This window comes from Heloderma suspectum, chromosome 7 (genome assembly GCF_057233095.1).
Source record: "Heloderma suspectum isolate Gila_16-S chromosome 7, 16-S_ref, whole genome shotgun sequence".
NCBI lineage: Eukaryota > Metazoa > Chordata > Lepidosauria > Squamata > Helodermatidae > Heloderma > Heloderma suspectum.
The window spans coordinates 51,201,052-51,218,522 of record NC_139464.1 but is presented as its reverse complement, the minus strand read 5'-3'; the positions used below and the strand labels follow the sequence as shown (position 1 = coordinate 51,218,522).

At 43.7% G+C, this 17,471-nt stretch overlaps 1 protein-coding gene across 1 annotated transcript in view; it reads right to left on the bottom strand.

The window, feature by feature from the left end:
* The window catches only part of ANKS1B (ankyrin repeat and sterile alpha motif domain containing 1B), a 578,800-nt gene that overhangs the window by 230,718 nt on the left and 330,611 nt on the right, over window positions 1–17,471 (bottom strand). The window contains exon 17 of the mRNA XM_084810203.1: window positions 11,199–11,351. Within this exon, the coding sequence (XP_084666329.1) occupies window positions 11,199–11,351 (153 nt within the window). The remainder of the gene's footprint in view (window positions 1–11,198; window positions 11,352–17,471) is intronic.

Below are 17,471 nucleotides of genomic sequence, written 5' to 3'. Positions count from 1 at the left end.
TAGTTCTTCGAGTGGTCATCTGTGCATTCATACATATGGGCTCTGCACCTGCGCTGAGTCTCATTTGAGAAGCTTCTATAGCTGAGGAACATTTTTGGCCGGAACCGTCCCCCACCATCCACTGTGCATGTCCTAGGGGGTTCCCGCTCGTTCCCTCAGTTCCTTGAGACAGCCTAATGTGGCCTTGGACCCGAGGGAAACCAATTAAGCCTCAGTACCAACACTGAATCTAATTGACAACCAAAGTAGGGACAGTGGGAGGGTTGTGTGAAATGACCACTTGAAGAACTACAGTTACAGGTAAGCAGGCTGCATTTCTTCTTTGTGGTCTCCGTGCATCACACATATGGGCGATTAACAAGCTCACTTACTGGCAGTGTGTAAGGTGCCTTACGCCAAGACTGATGTCCAAACACACAGTCAGAACATGCCTTGACATAGAGTTTGTAGTGCTTCACAAACGTCAACAGTTTCGACCAAGTAGCTGCCCTGCATAAGTCCAACAGCGGTAAGCCTTTTGCAAAAGCTGTAGACATGCTACACCTCGAGTAGAATGTGCTCCGATGTGAGACAGGCGCTCTAACCCAGACAACTCATAGGCCAGATCAATGGTTTGCACAAATCCATGAAGCTAGTCTTTGGGAGGAGCCATGACAACTCTTCTCGGAGCCCCCATAACAAACGAAGAGGCACTGTGTGGTACGGAATGGCGCTGCCCTGGATTTGTAAAAAGTCAATGCCTCTTGATATCAAGAGCATACAACTTTCTCTCCAGGTCAGAAGAAGGGTCTGGGAAGAAAGCTGGTAATTATATTGTTTGGTTGACATGGAAATCAGAGACCACTTTTGGCAGGAAGTCAATGTGCAGTCTCAGGTCAAACTTGTCCTTATAGAAGATCATGTAGGGATGATCCACTCATAAGGCACAGATTTCACCTACACGTCGAGAGGACATGATAGCAACCAAAAAGGCAACTTTCCACAATAGCAGGCAAAGGTCTGTCATGGCCAGAGGTTCAAAGGGCTTTGAGAGAAGGGCATGCAAGACAACAGAGAGACTCTATTGTGGAAGTAGAGTTCCAACTGGAGGAGTCAAGTTCTTTAGACCTCGCAGGAACTGATGAGCAGTAGGGTGAGTAAAAAGGGAAAAACCTTGAACTGGCCCTCTGTAACAAGAAAGAGCAGCCAAATAGACTCTTATGGATGAAAGTTTTAAACCTTTTTGAAACAAACTATGCAAAAAGAAAAGAACATTCTCAACTGATGCCTGAAGAGGATCCAATGCATGAAGATTAGCAAAAGTCAGAAAAGATTACCATTTTGCAGCATAGGACTGAAGGGTAGCCAGTTTCTTAGTCGCATCCAGGATTGCCTGAACTCTGAGATGAACTCGAGGAAAAGCATTCATTGTCGAATCCTCCAAGCTGTTAGCTTCAGAGAGTTGAGATCTCGGTGACGAATCCTGCCCCGGTCCTAAAAGATCAGGTCTGGAACTTGCGGAAGGTGCAAGAACTGTCTTCTTGATGGACGCAGTAGGGTTGGAAACCATGGCTGCCTTGGCCACCAAGGAGCAATTAGAATGCAGTCCATCTTGTCATATGCTATCTTCTGGAACACCCTGGAGAGAAGGGGAAATGGCTGGAACAGACAAAAAAGTCGCCCTCGCCACTGTATCTGGAATGCATCGCCCAAAGATGATCAACTGATTCCTGCTCTCGTGCAGAAGTAGGGGCACACGGAATTCGCTGGGGTTGTGAACAGATCCCTTGAGGGATGGCCCCAGTCCAGAAAGAGATGATCCAAAATGGAAGCCGACATCTGCCACTCGTGAGGTGACTGCTACGCCCAACTTAGAGCATCTGCCAAAACGCTGTCATGTCGGCAATGTGAAGAGCACTCAAAAAGATGCCCCATTGAATTGTCCATTGGAAGATGTCCAGGGTGAGCTTCACAAGTCAGGAAGAGTGCATCATGCGTTGCTTCTGGCTGTGCCACAAGACCATAGTATTGTCGGTCAGGATTCGTACATGTTGACCTTCAAGGCCCGCATTGCTTTCCAAACTGCAATAAATTCTAGGAAGTTCTTATGTGGCACTTATTTTCTTATGCCAACCAGAGGCCCTGAGACCACAACAGACCACAGTGGTTCCCCATCCGGAGAGAGATGCATCTGTCATCAGGATTCATGTTGGACGAAGGCATTCCTCAGTCCAAGTTGCATGGTTGCATCCACCAAAGAAGGGATGTCAACACTTCTTCCAGGATCGTGAGTCGACAACACCAAGCAACTGAGGTGGAATCAAAGTTTCAGAACAACCAGTTCTGCAGTGGCTGCATCTGAAGTCTTGCCCATCGAACAACTACAACTGTAGCCGCCATGTGATCCAGCAAAACTTGAATGGTGCAGGTGGTGACCTGTCGATGAAGAAAGAGTTTCCGCGAGAGTAACCAGCTGATCATGCCAGTTTAGAGGAAGTTAAGCACGCGCAACTATCAAATCTAGTAGCTCTCCTATAAACTGGGGATGTTGAGTAGGTTCCAGAGTTGATTTTTCTCTGTTGACATAAAGGCCCAGCATACCCAGAAGGTTCAGAGCAATCCTGATGGCACAGTAAAGATCCCTTTTGGAGTCCAACACAAGGAGCCAGTTGTCCAGGTAAGGATAAACCTCAATTCCCTGTAGTCTCAGATACGCGCACACGACAGCCATACACTTCATAAAAACTCTCAGGGTGGTCACCAGACCGAAGGGCAATTCCCAAAACTAGAACATGTCAGTGTTGATGATGAAATGCTGGTACTGGTGGTGGGCGTCTGCAATTGCTATAAAAAACACGCGTCCTTCAGATCTATGGCAGCAAACCAAACATTCTTTCGAAGAAGAGGGAGAATTGTAGCCAACGTGATCATTCTGAACCTTCTAGGGGTGCTGAACTTGTTCAAGTTCCTTAAGTCCATGATGGGACGGAGGCTCCCATCCAACTTCAGTACGGTGAAATACCGAGAAAAGAAGCCGTCTTCCAGCTGGAATGGAAGGACTCTCTGGATAGCTCCTTTTTGAAGCAGGGTGAACATCTCCAGAAGGAGGGCTTGTGACAATGGAGTAACATGAACAGTCCCTAGGGGGGGCAGGGTATGAAATTCTATCATGTAACCCCGAGCAATTATATCTAACACCCAGGTGTCTGATGTTATTGCCTTTCAGGTTGGCAGGAAACATGCCAGAACAGATCCAAACATAGGCCAACTGGCAAGGTTGGGGGCGATTAACGTCGGGAAGTCAAAGGTGATGCTTCGAGGATGACTCAGGCCTGCCACAACCCTGACAAAACTTTGAAGACAGAGCGGTCTGCTTTTTCTGCTGTTGGGTGGGGTGGTTGCATTGGTAACGGTCAAACTGCTGCTTGGTCGCATACAGTTTAGGCCAAAACCACTTGCCACTTCTATATTGGTGCTGCGCGGGTTGAGGAGCCAAGCCCATCTTACGGGCAGTTGTCTTCGCTTTCTGGACAGAGTCCATCTGCTCATCCATTTTCAAGTTAAAGAGCCCTTCACCATCAAAAGGCAAATCCTCTATTTGGGACCTGGCTTCAGGAGTCAAGCCCACAGACTTTAGCCAAGCATGACTCCTGAGAGTGATGGTGCCAATCATCGACTTGGCACTACAGTCCACCTCATGCTGAGAGCTATTAATTTGCTGTCTCGACAGCTTGACAGCCTTAGTATGGAAGACCCTGGTGAGGTCCTTTTGGTCCTCTGGAAGGCAGGCACAAAGGGAGTCCATTTTCTCCCACAGGAGTAGCTGGTATCTGGCCATCATGGCCTGATAATTGGCCACACAGCCCCAGGGCAGCAAAGGAATACATTCTCCTACCCAAAAGATCCAGCACTCTCCCTTCCTTGTCAACAGGCAACACATGGGATTTCTGTGACCATCCCTGCGCCAATTCCACGACAATGGAGTTGGGACACGGGTGTAAATACAAGGATGCCGCGTCCTTTTCCTGCACCCTATACAGGGATTCAAGGCACTTAGACGTTGGAGCCATGGAAGATGGAGCCTTCCAGGACTGATGAACAGTCTGAAGAAGGGTCGGAAAAAAAGGTACTGCAACCGGTTCCAACAATTAGGTATGGACTGCGTCAAAGACGGGGTCCTGACTATGCTCCTCTGGCTGCTGTACTTCAATGCCCAAAGAATGGGCCATCCGGCTGATTTGCTCAGTGAAGTTGAACATGTCCTCTGAGGGAGAGGCTCCCTCCTGGGATCCCACTACATCATCCGGAGATGGGATGGAAGGTGGGATGGAGGAGTAGGAAGATGAATCCGACTAGTAATCATCAGCATGATTTGAGGCTGCTTGTGGCAAGGGGTCCACAGGTGGGCTCCAACTGACCCTACAGCAATGAAGAGGAACGAGGTGGCACAGGTGGAGACACAAGGAACTCATCTCTCATGGGAAGATGAGAAACAGTTTCCGATGCCCGCGGTAGATTCCAAGGTGAAGCTGCTCCCATACATCTGGAGCGGTCAAAGAAGTACTCTCGGTCTCGGAGAGTACATCAGTCCTCAAAATGGCAGGGGTGTTGTGGAGGGCAAGACCACTTTGAACCCCTCCCCCAGTCACCATGTGGAGACCTTGATCTCTCCCTATAATGACAGTTGAAGCAGTGATCCCCATAGGGGGAACGACACAGCCCAGGATGAAACTGATGCTCTTGGTCCCGAGGAGGAGATGGGGTGTGGCAACGAGAGGCTTCATGCCTCAGTGGTGATTGACCATCTCCAGATGGAGAAATCTCTCGATCCCGAGAGACTGGTAGTAGAGGGGGAAAATCCAAGATTTCACCCTCAGACACCGTTGACACCATCTCGATGACTGGAGCAATCGGTACCAGTGACATTACACGAATTGGTGAATCCAGCAAAGGAGGAGGTGCCAGGGTCTTTGGTTTGGAAGTATTATGTGATGTGCTCTAGTTAGACCCGTGTACAACCTTGCACACATTCTAATGAGACTCACATACCCACTTATAAGGAATCTTTAGACACTGGCAACAGAGCATCTATGGCTAAGAAGGCGATTCCCACCGAAAGAGATTCACACTCAGACACTGTTGGAGAGGATAACACCAAAATAGCACATTTATTGGGGTTTACAATGATTAAAATGCACAAGCTAGTTTGGGGAATTAGCTGAGCAAATGGATTTAACACTTAAGACCAATTGGGGATGCTCCAGCCTTCACCAAGTTAGGAGTCTTCCTGAAGCCTAAACACACACACACACACACACACACACACACACACACACGTGGGGGGAGCTACAATTTCTACAAAGAAGCTCTAAAAGCAATATACCTTTCCTTAGGCTGAAGCCCTTTCCTTCGGACTAGAACTAGGGCACATTGCAATTCCTGGTCTCAGGTGAAGAGGAAGGAAAGCAGAGAGCCTTGACTGGGAAGGCAAAGCACCCACTGTTGGCACCTTGCTCTGGCAAGCAAGGAGCTTAGCGATTTCAGTAATTTCAGCATGGAGCCTTTCCACTGGGAGGAGAGATTCTTGAGTGATTTCAGCAGCAGTGTGGCACCTTACACCTGCAGGGGTGAGGCACCTAGGGAGTTCAGCAGCATGGTCCCCCACTTCTGGGAAGAGAGAGACTTGGGACTGCCCCAACCTGAGGCTTCTTATACACTTCAGAGAAAGGCGGTGACATCACAACTCTGATGAGCCAGACACTGCTCATAGGCACTGGTAATGGTGCTGCTTGCTATGGGAAAAAGACTGGCCTCCCATCTTGTATAACCTAAGAGGGTGCTTGAGGATGATGGCTGTACTCGCCAAAAACAAAAGTCCTACTTACTATCTCTTATTCGCTTAACAAAAGATGACCTTGCATCATAATGACTGTCTTAAAGACAGGTGTCAAGGCTGGAGTTCAATAATAGGAGCATATTGCAGGTGGTTGACTAGGTAACTTACCAGATATCACTCTTGCTATCTGGCACATTCATGTTTTGCTGAATTTTGACCCCCACCTTTGCCTTTGGGGAATGCATTTTAAGCAGTCCATTAGAAACTGAATTGTTTGATCTAGTCTTGCATGTTGCTCTCAACCCCATTCCTGCACCTTTTCCCACCTTTGCTGAGGCTGGAGTTGAAGACATTTTGATGTCTCAAAATGGAGTCAGTACTGTTCACTCAAAAGAGAGCTACTTGGTAACAGAACATTTTTCGGCAGCCTTCTTTTTCCTCTTTTTTTTAAGGCCATTCAATCCAGACTTTGGAATCTTTGCCTTTTTAGTTATCTTTCTCGTGACTGAGAATGCTAAGGAGCGCCCCAGAGTCAGAGGATCAGCCTGTTTGACAGAAGTTGTTGGGCGAGGGACAAAGACATAGTTGCTCCCGCTTTGTCTTTTGCAGAAGACCCTATTGCATTCTTTGGATCTGTAGCCAGTAATACTCTTCTCCACAGCTCTGCCTTAAGCCTGTCCGACCTGTTCTTTCATGCCTATTTAGTAAACAATTGGCACAGGGAGCAGGAATTGGGTAAATGGCCTTCACCCAAACAAAAAAGGCAGAGCGAGTGAGGGTCAGTGGGGGGCAACTTACTCCCACACTTGACTCACTTACGGAAAGGTGCCTTTGCAGCCATAAGCGACACCGCAGCTGCGGTCGACAGATGGACAAACGACAAAGGTTTTTTTTCCCCGATGGAATGACAATGAAGATGGGGAGAACACACAAATAACAAGAAAAAACGATGTCCTCAGCAGCAGCAGAAGAAAAAACACTGCAATTCCCTTTCCCACAGAGAGGAAGCTCCGAACGGACTATCCACTATGGCAGTCAAAAAAGAACCGAGGGAACAAGCCGGAAACCCCTAGGACAAGCGCAGTGGATGGTGGGGGAGGGTTCCCACTAAAAACGTTCCTCAGCTATAGAAGCTTCCCAAACGAGACTCCGCACAGGCGCAGAGCCTATATGTGTGATGCACAGAGACCATGAAGAAGAAACAAGGGCTACAAGTACATGGATGGCAGAGACAGAAAATATCACTATCTCTTTAAAGATGTGGGCATCTTTAAAGGCAATTAAATCACTGTTCCTTTAAATTATGAGACCATTATAAGGCCCTAAAGAACCAAAATAGAAGTATTGAATGAAACAAATTAAATCTATGTATGCTTTCAATAAAAAGAGAAACAATGATTCAAGGCTTAATCTAGGAGAGACTTTTGTGTTTTAAAAAGGATTAATGGCCAAGGGGAGAGAAAATATATAGCCTATTCAGCACCATGCTGCTGGCTTAATTATTACTTTGATGTACAAAAGTACAGCTGCAGAAATTTTGAACAACTTTCACATGGTGAAAGTAAAAACAACAACCCTGCTCCTTTCCCAAGCACAATTTCAACTGTGTCATAATGACCGAGTACAGGATCCAGCGCACAAGCATAATTTCTCTGGGCCTGGTACAAACTTTCCCATTCTGAAATGTTTAACCAACTGCAGTGTAATGTTACGTTCAAACCTGGATGAACTGTGATAAGTCTTCAATATGGTTTACCACAGGAATGGGGAACATGTGGCCCTCCAGATGTTGCAACAACAGTTCCCATGACCCCTTACTATTGGCTATATTGGCTGGGGCTGACAGGAGTTGCAGTGCAACTTCAGGAGTTCCGCACCCCTGGTTTACTGAAACAAGCCAACTTCAAACTGTGGCTTATGTAGCTGGTTTGTTTCAATAAACCGTATTTAAGATTAGCCACCCTTTAAGGTTCAGATATCAATTAGGGACAGACAAATGTATCAGTTTTGATCTCTCTCAGTTTTTCATTTTTCTAATCTTAAGTTCAGTTTGTTCTGAATTTGCAATTTTATTTTAGATACTCCACATAGAAAACTGGTAAATTAGTTTACATAAACATTCCCAACCATAAAGTACAATTTAGTTTCAATTCCTTCCCTCATGATAATGTGCTTGCCATCTGGGTCAGGTTCCCTAGGTCCCTGAGCCCTGTTAACGTATATATGTACTCCTCTACCCCTGCATGCTTGCCCCTGCCAGGATTGTACCTATTGTTTCATGCTATTAAGCAGGGAGCTAAAATGGTAAATACTCTCGTTTGCTTCTACTTCCACATCTGCTGTGACTGAAGTTATTTTGGTTTGGCCAATAAAGGCCTAGTAACAGGTTCAGTACACCTAGACCAATTAGTTCAGATTCATTTTGCATGGAGAAAATATGTATAATTTACACTATGATGCTGATCTGTATAAATGATTATAATTGATATAATTGTGATATTGTATTTTAATCTCAATACTACATGGTTGAACATGAAAGACAGAAAAGCCTACAATATGTACAGGAAGGTAGCCATAGTGTGAGGAAAATAAAAAGAGAAAGAAATTTTATTTATTTATTTAGGGTGCAATCCTATGCATGTTTGGGCAGAAAAAAGTCCTACAGTACGGCTGGCTTGGGAATACTGGGAGTTGTAGGACTTTTTACTGCCTAAAAAACCATAGGATTACACCCTTAATTTATTAAAAAAAATATTTCTAGGCTGCCTTTCAGATCATATGCCATCCCAAGGTGACTAGATTATACTATCATATTAAAAAAACTAAATGTTTAAATAGGAAAACCTATCTTGCTCATTTACATTCACCGTTTAGTCCCATCGTTTCCTGTTCTTTTTTTTAGTTTCCTGTAGCTATCTGTCTCAGATACTGGGAGGTTTCTGCACTGTCTGTGAACCTGTAGGACTAACTAACTGCCAGAGATGCAGCCTGCCAGCACATTTTAATGCAATGCACATCATTCAAAGGTAAGGAAGCAAATGTCTGAAATACGTTATGACATTACAGCATAGTGAAGACACTGTGCAATGCATACAAACACTGTCCTCTACCACAGCTATCCCACACACATCTTAATCAGATTGTGGATTGTAGTGTTACAGCATTTAGCATGCTTCTCACACAACTTTTTCCAAGAACATCCTATGAACTGACTCATTCATGGATCCTTCTGCAAAAAATTATGTGGGTGACTAAAGCTGATTAAATTGTGAATGACTAATTTTGATTAAACACTTTTGGACATATACACATACCAATATGAATCGCGCCCAACACAATTCTGCCTAACTTTACACCTGAAGTAATTGAAAAGGGACTAAGTTCTTTTGGGCACAATCCTATGCATGTTTAGACAGAAAATTCCTACTAGCTGGTTGGGGAATGCTGGGAGTTGTAGGACTTTTTTTTCTGTCTAAACATGCATAGGATTTCACCCTTAACTACAAAACAATATTTTAATGTGGAACTAAATGATCAGGGCAGATTTCCCCAACCTGGTGCCCTCCAGATGTTTTGGACCTCAACTTCCATCAGCCCCAGCCAGCATGGCTAAGGGTCAGGAATTCTGGGAGCTGTAGTCCAAAATATCTGGAGGGCACCAGGTTGGAAAAGGCTGGATTAGGGGAGCAATAATTGTTGTTTTGCATTCCTCTATCTCTCAGGCTTCTATGTATCTGTCATTGCTCCAGAAGAATTGTTTTGTTAGGAGCAATTCTCTACAAAAATAACCAAAATCCAGATTTCTGACAGCTTTTTACTAGTCCTCTGAGTTGAAAAGATGTCATCTCTCTTAGGACCTTATGCCATAAAATGGAATAGTCAGCAGTTTCAATAAAGGGATAGGAACAGAAACTTAAGAGACAAAGCTAGTGGCCTCCCTCCTATAACACAAACTATTGTTCATATAAGACAAAAGACATAATTTTGAATCTTAGGAGCAGAAATAAATACAGGAGCAGAATAAGGTTTTTATATTCCCAAAGAAAGCCAGCAAGGCTTCCTGCTATAATAAATGACCTACTACCAACGAGGCATAATGCAAATACACCACTTTGTTGTTGTTCAGTTAAGACATGTCCGAGCCTTCGTGACCTCAAATAAATGCTTCCTCATCATGAGATTGTTGTGCTGGCCTTAAAACACACGGGGCTTTGAATTTTTAATGAAAGCACACTTCTGCCATTGTATCACTGAGGCTACTTTCTGAACCCATATTCAACCCTCAGGTTCACATGTGATCTTCTGCTTTCTAACCAAGTGAATAAAGCATTTGGGGCGGAGGGGGGACCTCCAGCCTGCTGGCCTATTCTGTCCCAAGGAGGTTCCCTATTCAGCCTGAAGAGACTCTTTGGATTCCTCTAGGGAGGTCAAGCTCCACATCCTGGATAAATCCCCACTGTTATCTCTGATCTGAGCACCAGCTGAGTCCCGTTCCCTGTACTGAGAGAAGCATGGGATCCTGTGCCTTTGTTATCACAGAAAAAGGCAAACTGGGCAGGGGTGGGGCGATGACATCACCCCACTGATGTCATACAGGCGATGGGGAGTGTGGTGGCGGTCATTTCAGCTCCCCACATAAAACTGGCTCCCCACTGAGGGAATAAAAGCTTCAGTCCAGAAGTAAATGTCATAGGCCATATGATCTTAAACAAAACATAGAATATATTTCATAAGAAGCAAATAACAAAGTAAGACTTTTATTAAACATCTCACCAAGTTTGCAACTTGGTATAGTTGTCTTTAAAGTATAGGTATAGTTATCTTTATACTAGATGAATATTATCTGAGATGTCTATGTCTAAGTGAAAACATCAGGCATGCAAACTAAACTGTTTCATTTATATGAAGTTCTTAAATGGCAGGTTTGCTAATTTAAATTATGATTATGTAACTGAGAAATTAGTTTATGCAAAAATATATAAGAGGAAACTGGATCAACATGTTAATAAAGAACATTCTGAAATGTCTTAGTGGCATAAAAGAAAAAAATTAGTAGAAATGTGGTTCAACACAAGGTGTTCAGATATTCAAACTGGTTTAAGATTTGGTTTGTGCTTACAGTTTTCTTTTCCTTTTTAAAAATTGATCTGCATTAGGCAGTTTGTAGGAGGGGAAAAATATGTGGCATATGGGAACTATGCCACCAAGAGAATCCCAGCATACCTGCTTAAGCAAAAGAAGCAGGTCGGAACAGCTAAACACCAATCTTTTTTCTAAACATAATTACATGCATTAACATTTACAAAAACACCTTTATTTCATTTTACCCATATTAGCATTTAAAACTGAGATTCTTTTAAAAGGCAAAAATGGATTGACTTACATTAATTAATTCAATATCCCAGATTTTTTTCACAAGGTCCACTGATGTATAGCCATTTATCAGAAAAGGTTTGATGTAGTCACCCAGTTCCAGAGAATCTAGCCACTCTGCTACAGAGGTGGGGTTGTAGACATCACTGCCTATTTGTTTCATCTGAAATATAAACATGCCAAATAATTTCAGATTTTGTTATTATGAACAGATGATACGAAGACATATAAGAAACCAAAGGCCCATCTCACAAAATAATGTTTGAGTCATGAAAACACTAAAGTTCTCTGGATGCAGTTCTTAGTTCAGACCATTCATGCTTTAAAATGTCTTCATCAACATCTCCTGCTAGTTGCATAACACTTCTGTAAGTGACATCTAGGTTTTACAAGTACTGTATATTTTCCCCTAGAAAAAGTGTGATCCAGCTGCCAATAGTGCTATGAAAAGTGGACGTTCAATGTGCTCCTGGGTTGTCTTCCAATTCTTCCCTGCCCCCACATTTACACACAGCCAAATCAAGGGGGCAGTCTGGAGAAGACCCTCCTCTTTCGTGTGCGTTTTTGGAAAGAAAGGCATATTCACACAGTCTAGGGGACTGTGATCTCCAGGTGGTCCTTCTTTATGAAGAGTGGCACATGCAGAAAACCATGCAGACAGAGATCTGTGTAGTTCAGATAAAGGTAGTCATCTTAAAGAAACCAATTAGTTGAGAAAGAAGTTTATGTTGGAATTTAAAGAGAAATTATCCTATAGCTTCCAGTAACACCAGTCCTGGCTATACGTGCAACATTACTATTTGAGCAACTGGGACATTTCTTGAATTTAGAAGTTGCTACTTCAGAGGTTTAATTAGGACTCTGGGGAAAGATGCTTCACAGCTTTTGAACTGTGGTTTAATTTACAGATTAGGGCTGTGCATGGACCCCACTCTTCAATAAAAATTGCCAGGAAAGTTTACATAAAAGGAAACATTACAAAGACAATCCATGTACATTGATGACTGCAAAATCCTATGATATCACCCTACACACACACAGCACAGCCACTTAGCCATCAAGGGACAGTAGGTGCTATGGATAGATTTCCATAGAGAATCCAGTGGTTTGCCAGAACAGCTTGGATCCTATTGTTGGAACAATGTCTCCATGTAAACAAATTCCATAATGCTGCACTTGCTGGCTACGAAAGAGGGAATGGCATTTTGTGACTGCATGCCTGGGGGTGTGGGAGGCAGATGCACAAAAGAACAATGGAACCTATGAGAAACAACAGGAAGCTCACAGGAGGCAGCACTGTGCGCTGCCTGACTGCTCAGTTAGAGGACAATACAAAGAGGAATGGGAAATGGGACTGTGTCCCACCCTATGGAGATGTGAATTTGGTCTCTATAATGCACAGCCCACCTTTAGTTGGTCTGCCTGGCAACATACAGAAAGTGGGAGAGGCAGCAGGACTAGAACCCAAGCCTCCCAGTCCACAGAGCAACAATCTCCCCACAGCTGTGCTGGGAGAGAGCTTGGGTAGTTGTGCCAGGAACTGTTTCCCACTCATCTCATGAGGAGAGGGAGAGTGACAAGGCCAGTCCTGAAATTGTGAGAAGCAAGCTGCAGGTACTTAATGACATAGGTAGGACAACTTGTTTGTTAGTCTCCACCCCCAGAAAATTAACTCCAAAGTGTGTGTTGTCCGACCCGCCCCCACCCCCACCCCCACCCATTTTGGATCTAGCTCTCCAGGTTAGGTTTTAATTTGAATCAAGCAAAGGAAAGAAACTAACAGCTGCAGGATTCTTAAAGATATATGTACATACACATTTCACAATAATGCCTTAGCCCTTGCACCTATCCTTCTGAAATGTTGCAGGTTTCCTGTCTAGGGACACCTCTATAATGTATGCAATTTTAATACAAATTTCCAAAATAAAAACACACAAAACCCCTATGGAAGGCAGGAAGGGAAAGCAAATCACTTCTCCCCCTTCAAATTTGAAGACTCTCCTACAAAAAACACTGCACCAATCTTTCCGAATGTTTCTAGTTTTCTTACTTAGGGCCACCTCTGTACTGTCTATTTCTATTTTCAGAAGAATGGTCCACAAAGATCATAAGGGGATAAGCACATCCTACGCCCTCATAATGTAAAAGTTGCTCTTGCACAAAAATCCCTGCATCTATTCAACTGAAACTTTGCAGGCTTGATCCCATCAGGTCATTATGCCCACAACATTCATTCTATTTTGCCAAGAAATAAAATGTTATCAGCAATTTCCTTTTTGGAAAAAAAATCCAACTTCAAAGGTACTTAGCATAATTCCTCTTGAACCTAGTTCTTTGAAATTTAGCAGGCTTTATCCCCTAATAAGGCATGACTAGGCCAGTAAATTTCATCCAATTCTGACAAAGGGCAAAAGTATTGTAGTAATTGGTGGATTCTCCATGCTCATCAATGGGAGGCACAAAGCTTTGGTTTTCTGGATCTCACTTCAGATTTGATCCCTAAGTTGAAATGGGTGACCACCGAATCAGGGCAGGTCAAATTAAATTGGGCTGTTTTCTGAATTGCCAAATCAGGGTCCAAACTGAATCTTCTGATTGGTGCACACCCCTAGAATTTACCCATAGTAGTTAGTTTACTAGCTTCTGCTTTCTGTTTATTTTTTCTGGTCAGCTGCCCTATCATAGTCACATTATTGCCCAACTCATTTCCAACACAAAAGGGAGCAATTTACTTCCTCAAATCTTTCCCAGCTCTTGTATAGTATGAAATGTGTACTTTTCCCTTATGTAGGGGGAAATGGTCACGTTTAGAAGACTGGACAACAAGTCTGCCTAGGAAAATTGGTTTGAGCTTACCAAACTAGAGTGAATGATGGCAATCTCATCATACCAGACACTCTGCCTCTCATAACTATCTGTCCTTCCATAAACACAAGTTTCTAATGCTTGCTGGAATTACTCCAGAATGGACAAGATCACAGTGAAGATGGTGGGGTGTAAGAGCAGCCTCTGCGGATAGAATGGTGACAAGTGTGGCTATCTTGGGTGCAACTGGGGGGAGTGTATGCAAGGAATAGCAGATTCAGATTTTGGGGAAGATGGGGACACTGGTGCCCTATTTCAAGGCAGCTGGGGAATCATTTCAGGGCTGTTAGAGCTGCAAGCAGGATACAGAGAGACTTTACTGAGTCCTTGAGCTAAGACCTCCACTCCCATTAAGGTCCCTTTAATCTACTTTTGATGAGCTTCCCTTTTTGGTAAACATCCACACAGAGGGCTATATTTGTTGAGTTTTCATGAGCTATATTTATGGAGAGTGATAGTATTCACAACCTGGGCAACTTAGGCTAGTATTTTTGGTTTCTTATCTTGCACAGTCCTCTTGTAATCTTCCAGCAAATAATTACAAAGTTATTCCAGTCCAAAAATTGGCAAGAGCTGCATCTTGGATTATAGATTCTGACTCATCCATCCAGCAATTTAAATTTTGGCAATCTAACGGATTAAAAATCACATTATACCCTTTCTGCAGGGCCTTAACATTTCTTCAGATATGCAGAAGGGTTGAATTAAACCTCTTCCTTATCCAAGTATTGTTCATAATCTCTGAACTCCTCAAGCTTTAGCTCTCCATACCATTCATTTATATCCCACAAATGTGAGTCCATAAGTAAATCAAACACTCCCCATCAGGGTTATAAACATAACTGCATCCTCTCTTTAAAAGTTTAAACACTGTCACTTTGTCAGTACGCTGAGCATGATGGCCATGGGCTCCTGATTCTCCTCCACTTTTCACTTCATTTATCTCCAGCATGTTTTCTCAGTGCCTTCCTTTCCAGATGATCAGCCTCCTCACTGCTCTCTTTCTTCCAAATCTCAGTTTCCCTCCTTTTCCAGATGGACATAAGAAGAGCTATACTGGATCAGACCCAAAGCCTATTTGCAGTGGCCAACCAGCTGCATGTGGGAAGACCACAAGTAGGGCATGAGTGCAATAGTACCCCATTCCCAGCAATTTGTACAAAGAGGCAAATTTCAAGCTGTCAGTCCTTTTCTTCCCATTTAGCTTATAATTTAATTTCCAGTATTTCTTTGTCATGTGCCTATCTTACCTTCATAACCTTGTTTTACCTATTCTAAGGACTCCACTGATGCTTGTTTCTAATTTTCTTAACTTACGCCAATACCTCTCTAACAAAGGAATGATTCTTGGTACCATAACAAAATAGTTGCACTGCACTGCACTGCACTAGAGCACTCTATCCCTCCCTCTCCCCCATATATTTTAAAACTCCAGTTCAGCTCAGACCAACTGAGTTTTACACAACTCTGTTTCAGATCTCCATCTATCACTATTCAAATATGTCTTGGAACCATTTCAGAGGAGGGCTTCCCACCCTTTTTACCTAGGGTCTTGCTGTTTTGACATAAATTTTCCCCTTTCTGCCATGCATCAGTGTTGTTTCAGGTGCTGTCAGCTCTATCTCCACAGTTTCTATTTCCCCAAAGTGAACGGCTCCCTTGAGGACAGTATATTCCCCAGGCAGGTCCTGTGATCCTCTTGGCCCCTTTAGGCATGGAGTCCAGCTCTCCCTATACTCACCCCTCTTAGATCAATAATATATGTGGTGTTTAGGCCAACTGGGTGGTTTTAAGCTTGTAGGATCATGGCATAGAGCCTTTTAATCAAGAAAAGTATTCTGATTTGGTAAAACACAGAGATAAGAAGAAAAGAATGATCATGGCTAGAGATTCATCCCAAAGGAATGTGACACCTTCCATGGAGGTGGAATGGGGGGGATATCCATTTTAAAAAGGGATGGTAGGGGAGCAGGAGCTGGCCCAATCAACTCACAGGAGTGCTGAGTTTGGTATCTGAAGGAACGCCTCCTCCCATATGTGCCTGCCCAGACCCGAAGATCATCTTCAGGGGTCCTTCTCCAGGAGCCCCCACCAAAGGAAGTGAGGCGGGTGGCTACCAGGAGGAGGGCCTTTTCTGCTGTGGCCCCCCAGCTGTGGAATGAGCTCCCTAGAGAGGTTTGCCTGGCACCTACATTGTTGTTCTGGTGCTAGGCGAAGAGCTTTTTGTTCTCCCAGATTCTTAGCATTTACCTTCTTAATCTTTTAGCTCTGGTGTTTTAAATCTGTATTTTAAATCTCTGCAGTGCTGCTAGGTTTTATTCTGGTTGTATTGTTATATTGTGGTTTTAAGCTTTTATATTTTATATTGTTTTATGTTGCACTCTGTGGTTTTAATTTTTGTGAGACGCCCAGAGAGCTTTGGCTATTGGGCGGTATAGAAACGAAAAACAAACAAATAAATAAATAAATATCACATGCCACTTAGTGATCAGCCAATGTTAACAAGATTCCACAGCCATGTGGATATTTCATTGGAGCTAGAACGCACTTAACAAATGAAGGTAAAGAGCCTTTCTATACGAGGCATTTATTGTACACTCATAATTCCTCATTCAAAGTAGTTTGCGGGTGCTTTACATGACATTGTCATTTTCCAGGGCCTCTCCTGTTCCTTGCAACCATTATAGCGGGGGGGGGGGGGTGTTTCCTAACAAAGAAAGTCTGGCATTTTTATGAATGGCACCATGAAACCCTGGTGTATTTGCACAATTCCGCTACACCACAGTGCCACCTAGTGGCTGTGGAACATATAGAAAGGCAGAGAAAGAAAACCTCTGGAAAAAACACAGGTAAAGGACCCAATCTTAATCCCATAAAGAATCCAGAAGCAGAAGCCCTGGTAAAGTGGCGGGTTAAAAGCTTCATGTAGAAAAGCCCAAACAGGACTTCCCTCCAGCTTTATTCCTTTTATAAGTCATCAGGAGGACTAGTTGACACTTCAAAGAAATGGATGAGCCAGTAAGACAAGTAGATGGCAGCTGTTGAGCAGTAGGTGTTAATTTGCATTTGACATATACCTCTCAAGAATACAGTGATACCCCAGGTATCACTGGCAATTATTTTGAAATCTATAATTCCCAGGACCTTTCACTAAAGCAGGAGTGAGCACCCCCACCCCACCATGCACTGCAGCCACCCAGTGTGGCACCTGTTGCCTCCATCATCCCCAAAAAATCAGGGAGGAAAAGAAAAAAACCCATGCAGTTTGCTGTCAAAATGTGGTGGCAGTCCACTACGAAGGCTTACTAATGACAGATTTAGCTTGTTTTGGGTGGGGGTGACAATCAGTAGGCAAGAGTGCAGCCCTTGGAGGGTCTAGGGGAGAAGAACTGGCCCCACACTGCCCAAAGCTGTCTAC